General features: G+C 38.5%; 1 protein-coding gene across 7 annotated transcripts in view; it reads left to right on the forward strand.

The window, feature by feature from the left end:
- Positions 1-12,516, forward strand: part of Lepr (leptin receptor) — a 183,467-nt gene that overhangs the window by 106,333 nt on the left and 64,618 nt on the right. For all 7 annotated transcript variants that reach the window (NM_012596.2, XM_039109265.2, XM_039109264.2 and 4 more), the window contains exons 10-13: positions 2,605-2,804; positions 4,816-4,964; positions 6,343-6,502; positions 6,618-6,700. In NM_012596.2, coding sequence (NP_036728.2) covers positions 2,605-2,804; positions 4,816-4,964; positions 6,343-6,502; positions 6,618-6,700 — 592 coding nt within the window. The remainder of the gene's footprint in view (positions 1-2,604; positions 2,805-4,815; positions 4,965-6,342; positions 6,503-6,617; positions 6,701-12,516) is intronic.

Below are 12,516 nucleotides of genomic sequence, written 5' to 3' on the forward strand. Positions count from 1 at the left end.
AAATTTTCTGTTACTCTATTGCTATAGCAGACATCTGGTCCATTTTTCTCCCTGAGCAGAAGTTTGAATATAACTCATTAGAAAGATTGTGAGGAATTTCATAAATTACAATCTTTGAAAACATTTATACCTGAGGCTTACAAGATGTATTTTGCTTTCACTTCATATTATCATGTTTACTAACCAAATTCGGGAATTGCGTTTTGACTCTTGAGTGACGTGCAAGGGAGCTATTTCATATGCAATGCATTTTGACCCAGAGAACGGGCTAAGGTCGGCTGTGCACTGTTTTAATAAGCTTAACTTCATCCAGCTAAAGGTCAGTATTAGAAGAGAACAGACAGAGGGACAAGCTTCTACAGGGTGTGACTGTCTGACTGGTCTTGTTTTTTTTTTTTTTTTAGAATGTAGTGACTGAAGTAAGATAGCAAGCTGTCGTTAATAGGGGTAATGGGTTCTATTAAAGAGAAATTTGCACTCATTTACCTTTTACCTTTCTTTGCTCAAAAATAATTTAAGACATCTCTGAATAGCATCCCCCCTTGTCTGGACACAGGTGTGTCCTAAATGATGTCCCACTGGTATAAAGAAGGCACACACATCCTTGTTTGCAAAGCCTCTCACAGTACTTGTCCAGTATATTTGCTGCTCTTATATTCTAGACTCTGACACTTACTTAAATTGGAGAATTTCAGTTTGCATAAGGCACCCACTTATTCTTAAAGTTTAAAAATTTCAACCCAGAAAATATATCCCTTCTCTTCAATCCTATGATCTGAGCTCTGTGCCTCACGCTCTGAGTTAATTCCTCTGTGTTATTGGAATAAAAATGTCAATTTTTGCATTTCTTAGATGGGAAAAATCAGTGCCTTCATCCTATATGCTCTGAGTGTTTTTAATACCAATTGGAAGTCTGCGATTGGCCATTTTAATTATCTATATCTTTCTGTGCATTTTCACATGCCAACGTGTGTCTGCAGAAAACCACTTACAAGCCCCACAACTCATTCACCATCCAGACATTCATGGGATCACCACATCACCAAATCCTTAATGCGTTCACCACATCATCACCAAATCCTTAATGCATTCCTGAACCTCCCAAGTGCTAGTTTCCCTGTCTGTAAAATGCAGAGAATGGTAGAGTCTATATGCTTTTTGGGGGAAAATAATGACATTTCATTTGGATGTAATTAAGTAATATGACTCCTCCTAGAAAACTTTCTCCCATTTGAGCAATCAATAAATGGTTACTACTGTCATGATGACGAAGCCAACCATTCAGGATTAGACCTTTGCCACTGTGTTTCCACACTGCTATTGTGCTGCACACTGATGATTACACATCCTTCTGTCATTGTATTCCTCACCAATCATTAATTAATTATCTGAACACTCACATGTACTCGAATGTACACACACACACACACACACACACACACACACACACACACTTGAGCAGAAGATATTACAAAGATGGTAAATGAGAAACGATTTTAGTGTTTTAGGTTTCTTTTTCCTTCTCCGTTTCATCCCTGTAGAGATGGCTTTAGTCATCTGAATACCATTTTCAGAGCAAATAGTGACAGGAGGGCTGTTTCTAAGAGAAGAAAAGCTTTGTGTGCTATGAGGAAGTAGGTTAGGTTTGGTTATGACTCTTAATGTTTAAAGAATTTTCATTTCTGAAAAAATGAGTTTAAATATGAAAAAATGAAGTGAGTAAAAAAATGAAAAAAGAAAATGAGTGATTTCTTTATTTTATTTTATTTTTATTTATTTATTTATTTTTTGGACATAGAGGTTTGTGACCCACAGGTTGAGAACCAACACACCAGAGGCTTGCATCAGTGACATAATTATTGAAATAACAATTAAAAATAGGACTGGGGGGACTCCTGGGGTGGAGGGAAAGCAGGCTTGTTTATTTGTTTGTTTGTTTGTTTATTTATTTATTTTGTTCTTGCTTTAAACAGTGTGTTAAATTCCAACAGAAATGGAGAATGTAATTGACCTCAATATTTGGCTTGACTGGCAGGGCTGGAATACTGTCTAGTCCAAACTGATGTAATGAAAACAATACCAATCCTGATCCTCACATGAACGTGGTTATGAAGTAGCACCAAAAGTCATCTTATGGTTGGGGTTCAGCACAGCATGAGGAACTGTGTTACAGGGTCGCAGCAGTAGGAAGGTTGGGGTTCAGCACGGCCTAAGGAAGTGTGTTACAGGGTCACAGCAGTAGGAAGGTTGGGGGGTTCAGCCCAGCCTGAGGATTGGCGTTAGAGTCTCAGCATTAGAAAGGCTGAGATCTTGCACTAGTATAACCACCACAGTTCTGCGACTCTGTGCCTAATTTACTTTCTTGTCAACTCTTCTCACATCTGTCCTTCACCACCTCCCTCGCAATGTTTTTTATAGTCACTTTTTGTGGAAAGGATAAGATCTAGCTAGAGCTCGGAGCTCAAGAGGGCCTAACAACAGCATCACTTTTTAGACAGAGAAAATGATGTCTGTCAAACAACAAATCTGAATTCTGAATGTCTTTTTTTTTTAAAAATCAATACTACATATTAACTGGCTACTTTAAAAAAAATATCTTTTAAGGCGCAGCCTGTACTGTCCCGATAATCCATCTATTCGTCCTACATCAGAGCTCAAAAACTGCGTCTTACAGACAGATGGCTTTTATGAATGTGTTTTCCAGCCAATCTTTCTATTATCTGGCTATACAATGTGGATCAGGATCAACCATTCTTTAGGTTCACTTGACTCTCCACCAACGTGTGTCCTTCCTGACTCCGTAGGTATGTCAAACTGTGTTACGTATTTTCCTTAGATTTGGATGTCATTTTCTAATTGTACTATATTTTGAAGAAAAAAGTTTCTGTTTATGGAGTAGTTGAGAAGATGATTTGCCTTAGAAGCTTTCTAGTTTTGACTTTTTATTACCATTTTGAATTATTTTTTATATATTCATAGCTTGTTTGTTTATAAATATGGGTAATATATTCATATAGTACTTGGTGAGTTGCGTGGTGTCACTGTGAAAGCAATGTTGTAAGGTTTCTAGTGTAGTTCTGTGAGAATTTGCTATTTTATTCTGGAAGTTTTATTTGATAATCTAAAGGTTTCAAGACTTTAATGGGTAAAATGCTGGGTAAGAAACATTCAAAATAGCTAAAGGAAGTGAAGAAAATTGATGCAGCTGGTGAGATCTGTAATCTTACTCACAAGTTTCAAAGGGTATCTTGAGATCAAAGGATTCAAAGCATCTTTGAGACATTTAACACATTCTTCCAGAGTTACTACAGAATATTTGAAGAAATGACTGACTTTTGGTTATTCATTTTATTGCCATACATTATTCTGTTAGGAATTATGGCAAAAAATCTATAATTTTTTCATGACTTTTTAAAAAATTGGTCTGCACATATTTGAAATAGAATCTAGATTTTGTTAACTATAGGATGAATGTATTTTAACTACTAGATTCAATTTTTGATAAAGATGCCTACTTAATTGATTATCTTTTCCTTTGCACCATTCCACTGTGTTTTTACTATACTTGGTATATTTCTGTTACCCAGTGTTCCAGGGTAATAAAGGACCATGAACATTCACATACAACATGGAATCAACAACATGCTATCTGAATAACACTGGGTGTTTTGCTTTCCAAAACTAAAACAGTTTAAATTGGACTCATCTTGCCTTAGGAGGAAAGCAATGTGGAAATAAAGCTTCAGGATGTAAACCTCTGTGCCCTTCCTAGACTTTAAAACTTGGATTAGGCAGGAAAACATTCTGTATCATCCATCATACACCCCCGATGTGTGCACCACTCTGGCCAGTGTAGATACTGCACTGGCAGTGCTTGGCAGGCACTGAATCTATCTATGTGATCGATTGAGGCACAACCAAAGAATTAATTCTTACACAGTCTCAAATGCTTGACATTTCCTTTCTTGGAAAACAATGGCCTTTTCTAGGGATAAACATTTTATCATCTTCCTGGCTTGGAGATGAATACTTTCATGAACTGTGAGGACTTTAATGATCATAAGAAACTGCATACCAATGACAAATTTGAGGCGTTTTATCGTGGATGATCTAAAGTACTAGTGTTGGTTTTTTTAGTGACCAAAAACTACTGTTCAAACAAGAGACTGCTCTTTGTGTACAATGGTTGTTTTCAGAAGTGAGACTTGGAGGGAAAGAATGATGGTGAACATTCATGTGCAGTGCAGGTCTTCTTTGTTTCCTATGAGTCAATGCTGTGCTGACTTACAGAGCTTGAGGGAGTCACCGGATTGAGTGGGTAGGCCAGGAATGTCTATAGAAGCCTTTCCTAACTTCTCTGTACAATGCCTGTACATGGGCCTAATTGGGACTTTTCAATTTAGGGATTCTATTTCCTTTCAGCTGCTAGAGTTGTGTACTTCCTATTCCAGTCAATGGCTATCTCTCGTTGGATGTGCCAGTGGCAGAGGTACCCATCAAAATAAGGGAAGAAGAGGAGTATTCTGGCCATCATCCTAGAGACCTTGGGCTCTACCTCCTGTTAACCTATTAGATTCTGACTCTTGGCAGCTGTGGAAGGGAGATGATGGGATCTGAGATAGGAGGACATGCCCTCTGGAGAAAAAGTTCCTTATTAGCTACTGTGATAATACAGTACTTAAGCAATTTAACATGTTGCTATGGCAGCAGAACCCATTACTCCATTTATGGGATGTGACCCACAGAAAAGACTAGACTTTAAAAAGGATATTTAAATTACTATTACTTAATATTATTATTTTTTAAATTTTTTAGTAAAACCACTACCTCCATCTAATGTAAAAGCAGAGATTACTATAAACACTGGATTATTGAAAGTATCTTGGGAAAAGCCAGTCTTTCCAGAGAATAACCTTCAGTTCCAGATTCGATATGGCTTAAATGGAAAAGAAATACAATGGAAGGTATCTTTTATTTCAAATTGATTTTCTTTCTCTCTCTGTAAATTGGTGTCTCTCTCTTAGCTCAGGCTAACCTCAAAGTCACTGTGCAGCTCAAACTGGCCTAGAACTTTCATATTCCTGCTGCTTAGCCTTTCAAGTCCCAGGACTACTAGATGCTATTTAAGTGTTTTAAGAGTGTCTATTAATCATACTTAATAATGGATTTTATTATGATATTTTCATCCATATACTTTAGTTTGATCATATTCACCCTTTCTTACCACCTCTTGTTCCCCTACCACTGGTCCCTTTCCTCTTGCTAGCCAGTTGTCATTCTACATCTTTGGTAAGAAGGTTTTCCCCACATGACCATGGTCAGCTGTATCACCAATGAAAAAGTCTCATCTTACCCAGCAGTGGTAAAATCCTCGGGGAGAGCTGGGGGCCTTGTGAGCCCTTCTCCCTTCTGTGACCAACCTTATGTATGTCTTATGTAGGTATCACAGCTGCAGAGAGTTAAACATGCAATAGCATCTTATCATTGTTCCTCGCACACAAAGAGAGAGTGTACTCTTCTCTACTGTGTGTGTAGTCACTTTCATTACGTAGACTGTCAAACTTTAATCTTTGTAAAGAACAAAATGTCGTGATCCGGCATTTCCTGAAGGATTCTTGACAGCATGTTTTCCCAACTAAATGTTCTGTGAAAAAGAAACTGCATGGTTAAATAGGCTGAGGAAACCCTGCCTCACTGTACCTTTCTAGTGTAGAGATGTACTTTGTGACATTACATGTTTGGAGAAGGCTGTTTTGAAAAAACATTTGCCATATTTCATCCTTTTTACCCGCACTCATTTTTTTTTCAGAGACTATATTTCTCTTAAGGTCTTCTGATGGCTCTTTATGTGTATGCATGGGCATTTTGATAGAGGCTACTTTTATTGAGTGTTTGAGTGTGCATATGGGGAACTGTGTTAGTTTTGCAGCAGCAGTTTGCTAAATCTGGAAATACAAGAAATCCTGATTACATTATTAGCACAATGACCTTGTTGCAGTGCATTTGAGTCTTATCCACTTGATTTTCTAGAGAGAGCCCTGTCTGACCACCATGCTAGAATTCTTGTCTTGGTGATGGAGAGAGGACCAGAGGACAAGGCTTAGCAGTGGGGTGAGAGCAAGTTTGGCACTGACCTTGCAAGGGCAGCCTGTTCACAAGGGAATGAATGAACTGATGTGGGAGGCAGTGTTCTGTTCCTTTGATTAGCCTAACTTCGTGATTTCTGAAGTGGGAAAATACATTCCTCGGTCTTAAGTTCGGAATGTTGTTAAGGTTTAAAATGAAAGCACACTTCAGGACCCACAGGAGGCAGGTATGTTGACAGTGTGACTTCCTTTATAGACACACGAGGTATTCGATGCAAAATCAAAATCGGCCAGCCTGCCAGTGTCAGATCTCTGTGCGGTCTATGTGGTACAGGTTCGCTGCCGGCGGTTGGATGGACTAGGGTATTGGAGTAATTGGAGCAGTCCAGCCTACACTCTTGTCATGGATGTAAAAGGTCTGTGAACATTTGTTAAACTTTCTTGAGAATGCAGAAGCATTTGCTTCAAACATGACTGAAAACATTCCTCCTGAGAACATGCGCCCAACTCCGGCTTCTTGTTATTTTGCAGTTCCTATGAGAGGGCCTGAATTCTGGAGAATAATGGATGGGGATATTACTAAAAAGGAGAGAAATGTCACCTTGCTTTGGAAGGTATTTCCAATTTCTACCTTTTATTTTCTTCTGAACTGAGGTTTGTCTATACTTGGTTCATAGCCCTGTCATTGTTTATCTCACAAATGACCCCAGATCTTATGTTTTAATGCAGTTTGGGGATGTGGTTATCAGAGCTAACTATCTGGAGTGTTGACATTGTCAGGAGCCTTTATTATTTTCTCAGTTCAATTATAATTGTGTCATTGTAATTTTGGCAAAGTCTTGAACTCTTTGGTCTTCACACTTGTCATCTCTATCAGGATTAAGATTACTAAGTGATAACTAGTGTTGTTTTAAGTCCAGGATTGGATTTCAGTCAGTTGAATGCTGAACAATGTAAACATAGCTTTTCCGAAGATGTAAGAGAGTATTTGACCTATGTGATGGCATAGGCTGAGTGTTTTCCATATGGTGGATGATCAATTTGGAAATGCTAAGGTAATCATTCTCCTAAAGAGCTGATTTCTATCCCAAGTAAATAATCTCATTAGTAGACATCAAGCTGAAGACCAATTTAGGAATAATATACATGAGGTAGGTAATGCTGTGTTTATTATATAAATCTGAAATGAATTTCTCTCTCCAAGAGGAAGTTATTACATGTTTTAAAATGATTTCCTGATCTAAGACCAATCCCCTTATAAAAATTGGGCTATTTAAGAGTTTGTGTATGCTTAGTTTGTAATTCTAGTTACTATATGGTCTTGTTGACATGGTAATGCAATTTCCAAATGGTCTCCACTTTGACCTTTTCGCTTGAAACTGATATTAATTGGCAGTGGTATTTGTTAGATATTGAGTGTTCCTGTACAGAGGGATAGACAGTGACATTGCTCAGCCATTGCTAGGGTCAGCCATGAACAGAATCTAAGTAGCTTTTCTTTATTTTCATTTTTAATCTTTGTCCTCATAGCTATAAAAACTGCCCCATGCACCAGTCTACAGTCAACCTCCTTCCTCATAATCCCATCATGCCCTTGAACAAAACAATGGCTTTTCTTTCCAGATAGTTCTCACTCTTTCCTTATGCCTGGCTCCCATGTTTCCTCAGTGATGTTGCCTGATGGAACTTTCTGTAATGGCAAGAACAGTTTGTGTGTGCTTTTTCCAACATGGCAGCCATCTGTGGCTTTTTGGCTTAAGTTGTGTCCAGTGTGACGTAAAAATCTAAAATTTCGGTTTTTTTTTTTACTTAATTAACTGAAATTTAAATGGCCACTGGGGAATATGTTATGGGAGAATAGAATGGTATAGGTTCCTCAGGGTTGATCTGAAGACAGGGATAGCACCCTAACTAACCTGCTGACTCTCAAAGTACTTGAATGCCTTTTTCTTGGATGGACTATCTATCCTTCAGTAGCTCATGTTCTGTTTTGTGTTCCTTTGGTTTCCTAACATGAGTAGTATTTAAGTGATAATGGTCCTTGTGTTAGTTACATGTTGCATCACTACCTGTGATAAATAGCTTGTAAGGAAGAATGGTTTATCTTGGCTTAGGGTTTCAAAGCTCCGTGTTTTTTGTTGGTGCCACTTTGGGACCATTATGATGGGAGCAAATGACATCCCCACCCAATGGCATCAGGGATTTGAAAGAGAGAAAGAAAACAGAGAAGAACTCTAACACTCCCTTTGAGGGATTCCTCTAATATCTGTATTCTTTTCCACTATGGTCTAAAGTTTGTATCTCTTCCCATTGGTGGTAGGCATTTTTTAAAATTTATTTATACTTTTATTTTTATTGGATATTTTTAAATTTACATTTCAAATGTTACTTCCTTTCTCAGTTTCCTAGACATGAGCCCCCTATCCCATTCCCCTCTCCTTCTTTTATAAGGGTGTTCCTCTCCCTATCAACCCCCCTTCTCACCCCCTGACATTCCCCTATACTGGGGGGTCCAACCTTGGGAGGACCAAGGGCTTCTCCTTCCATTGGTGCCCAACAAGGCTATTCTCTGCTACATATGAGCTGGAGCCCTGGGCCAGTCCATGTATAGTCTTTGGATAGTGGTTTAGTCCCTAGGAGCTCTGGTTGGTTGGCACTATTGTTCTTATGGTATTGCAAGCCACCTCAACTCTTTCAATTCTTTCTCTAATTTCTCCAACAGGGGTCCTGTTCTCAGTTCAATGGTTTACTGCTAGCATTTGCCTCTGTATTTGACATGCTCTGGCTGTGTCTTTCAGGAGACAGGAGACAGGAGACAGGAGACAGGAGACAGGAGACAGGAGACATCTATATCTGGTTCCTGTCAGCATGCACTTCTTAGCTTCATAAACCTTATCAAGTGTATATATATATATGTCACATGTGGGACAGGCTCTGAATGGCCGTTCTTTCAGTCTTTCAGTCTCTGCTCTAAACTTTGCCTCCAGTTATCCTCCTATCAATATTTTTGTTCCCCCTTTTAAGAAGGAGTGGGAGCAGCTGAATTTTTATCATCCTTCTTCTTGAGCTTCCTGTGGTCTGTGGATTGCATCTTGGGTAATTTGAGCCTTTGGGCTAACATCCACTTATCAGTGAGTGCATACCAGGTGTGTTTTTCTGTGATTGGGTTACCTCACTCAAGATGATATTTTCTAGTTCCATCCATTTTCCTATGAATTTGATGAAGTCATTATTTTTGATAACTGAGTAGTACTCATCCATTGTGTAGATGTACCACATCTTCTGTATCCATTCCTCTGTTGAGGGGCATCTGGGTTCTTTCCAGCTTCCGGCTATTATAAACAAGGCTGCTATGAACATTGTGGAGCATGTGTCTTTGTTATATGTTGGAGCATCTTTTGGGTATATGCCCAAGAGAGGTATAGTTGGGTCCTCAGGTAGTGGAATATCCAGTGTTCTGAGGAAGCTCCAGACTGATTTCCAGAGTGGTTGTACCAGTTTGCAATCCCACCAACAGTGGAGCAGTGTTATTCTTTCTCCACATCCTCACCAGCATCTGTTGTTGCCTAAGTTTTTGATCTTAGCCATTCTGACTGGTGTGAGTTGGGATATCAGGGTTGTTATGATTTGCATTTCCCTGATGACTAAGGATGTTGAGCAGTTCCTTATGTACTTCTCAGCCATTTGATATTCCTCAGCTGATAATTCTTTGTTTAGCGCTGTACCCCATTTTTAAAATAAGGTTATTTGATTCTCTGGAGTCTATCTTCTTGAGTTCTTTGTATATTTTGGATATAAGCCCTCTATCAGATGTAGTATTGACAAAGATCTTTTCCCTATCTGTTGGTTGCTGTTTTGTCTTAATGACATTGTCCTTTGCCTTACAGAAGTTTTGCAGTTTTATGAGGTCCCATTTGTTGATTCTTGATCTTAGAGCATAAGCCATTGGTGTTTTGTTCAGGAAAATTTCCCAGTGCCCATGAGATCAAGACTGTTCCCCACTTTTTCTTCTGTTAGTTTGTGTGTATCTGGTTTGATGTGGAGGTCCTTGATCCACTTGGACTTAAGCTTTGTACAGGGTGAAAAAGATGGGTCAATTTGCATATTTCTACATGCTGACCTCCAGTTGAACTAGCACCATTTGTTGAAAATGCTATCTTTTTTCCATTGGATGGTTTTAGCTCCTTTGTCAAAGATCAAGTGACCATAGGAATGTGGGTTCATTTCTCAGTCTTCAATTCTATTCCACCTATCTACTTGCCTGTCTTGGTACCAATAGTATATAGTTTTTTTTTTTATTGGATATTTCTTTATTTACATTTCAAATGTTATTCCCTTTCCCAGTTTCCTGTCCATAAGCCCCTTATATCCTCCCCCTCTCCTTCTTCTATAAGGGTGTTCCCCTCCCCATCCAACCCTGCTTATCCCCTCCCCCAAACCCCCACAATACACTACACTGAGGTTCCAACCTGGGCAGGACCAAGGGCTTCTCTTTCCATTGGTCAGCAAGGCCATCCTCTGCTACATATGCAGTTGGAGCCATGGGTCAGTCAATGTATAGTCTTTGGGTAGTGGTTTAGTCCTTGGGAGCTCTAGTTCGTTGGCATTGTTGTTCTTATGGGGTTGCAAACCCCTTCAGCTCTTTCAATCCTTTCTCTAATTCCTCCAATGGGGGTCTTGTTCTGAGTTCAGTGGTTTGCTGCTAGATTTCGCCTATGTATTTGACATTTTCTGGCTGTGTCTCTCAGGAAAGATCTATATTTGGTTCCTGTCAGCATGCACTTCTTAGCTTCATCCACCATGCAGTGTTTATCACTATTGCTCTGTAATATTGCTTGAGGTCAGGGATGGTGATGCCCCAGAAGTTCTTTCATTTTTGAATATAGGTTTTGCTATCCTGGATTTTTTGTTATTCCAAATGAACTTGGAAATTGCTCTTTCTAACTCTATAAAAAAGTGAGATGTAATTTTGATGGTGATTGCATTGAATCTGTACATTGCTTTTGGCAAAATGGCCATTTGTATTATATTAATCATTTAATCCATGAGCGTGGGAGGTCTTTCCATCTTCTGAAATCTTCAATTTCTTTCTTCAGAGACTTGAAGTTCTTGTCATACAGATCTTTCACTTGCTTGGTTAGAGTCATACCGAGGTATTTTATATTATTTGGGACTATTGTGAAGGGTGTCATTTCACTAATTTCTATCTCAGCCTGTTTATCCTTTGATTAGAGGAAGGCTACTGATTTGTTTGAGTTAATTTTATACCCAGCCACTCTGCCGAAGTTGTTTATCAGGCTTAGTAGTTTTCTGGTGAAAATTTTGGGGTCACGTAAGTATAGTATACTATCTGCAAATAGTGATATTTTGACTTCTTCCTTTCCAATTTGTATCCTTTGACCCCCTTTTGTTGTCTGATTGCTCTGGCTAGGACTTCAAGTACTATATTGAATAAGTAGTGAGAGAGTGGTCAGCCTTGTCTCGTCCCTGATTTTAGTGGAATTGTTCAAATTACTCTCCATTTAGTTTAATGTTTGCTACTGATTTGCTGTATATGGCTTTTACTATGTTTAGGTATGGGCCTTGAATTCCTGATCTTTCCAGGACTTTTATCATGAAGGGATATTGAATTTTGTCAAATGCTTTTTCAGCATCTAATGAAATGATCATGTGGTTTTTTGATTTGAGTTTGTTTATATAGTGGATTACATTGATGGATTTTTATATATTGAACCATTTCTACATCCTTGGGATGAAACTTACTTGATAATGATGATCACTTTGATGTGTTGTTTGTTTCGATTTGCCAGGATTTCACTGAGTATTTTTGAGTCAATATTGATAAGGGAAATAGGTCTGAAATTCTCTTTCTTTGTTGGGTCTTTGTGTGGCTTAGGCATAAGCATAATTGTAGCTTCATGGAAGGAATTCGGTAGTGCTCCATCTGTTTCAATTTTGTGGAATAGTATGGCCAGTATTGGTATGAGGTCTTCTATGAAGGTCTGATAGAATTCTGCCTTAAACCCATCTGATCCTGGACTGTTTTTGATTGGGAGACTTTTAATAATTTCTTCAGTTTCTTTAGGAGTTATGTGGTTGTTATCATGGTTTATCTGATCCTGTTTTAACTTTGGTACCTTGTATTTGTCTAGAAAATTGTTCATTTCCTCCAAATTTTCCAGTTTTGTTGAATATAGGCTTTTGTAGTAGGATCTGATGATTTTTTTGAATTTACTCAGATTCTGTTTTTATATCTCCATTTTTATTTATGATTTTTTAATTTCTCTGTGCCCTCTGGTTAGTCTGGCTAAGGGTTTATCTGTCTTGTTGATTTTCTCAAAGAACCAGCTCCTGGTTTTGATGATTCTTTGTATAGTCCTTTTTGTTTCTACTTGGTTGGTTTCAGCCCTAAGTTTGATTATTTTCTACC

The sequence above is a fragment of the Rattus norvegicus genome, chromosome 5, assembly GCF_036323735.1.
Source record: "Rattus norvegicus strain BN/NHsdMcwi chromosome 5, GRCr8, whole genome shotgun sequence".
Lineage (NCBI taxonomy): Eukaryota > Metazoa > Chordata > Mammalia > Rodentia > Muridae > Rattus > Rattus norvegicus.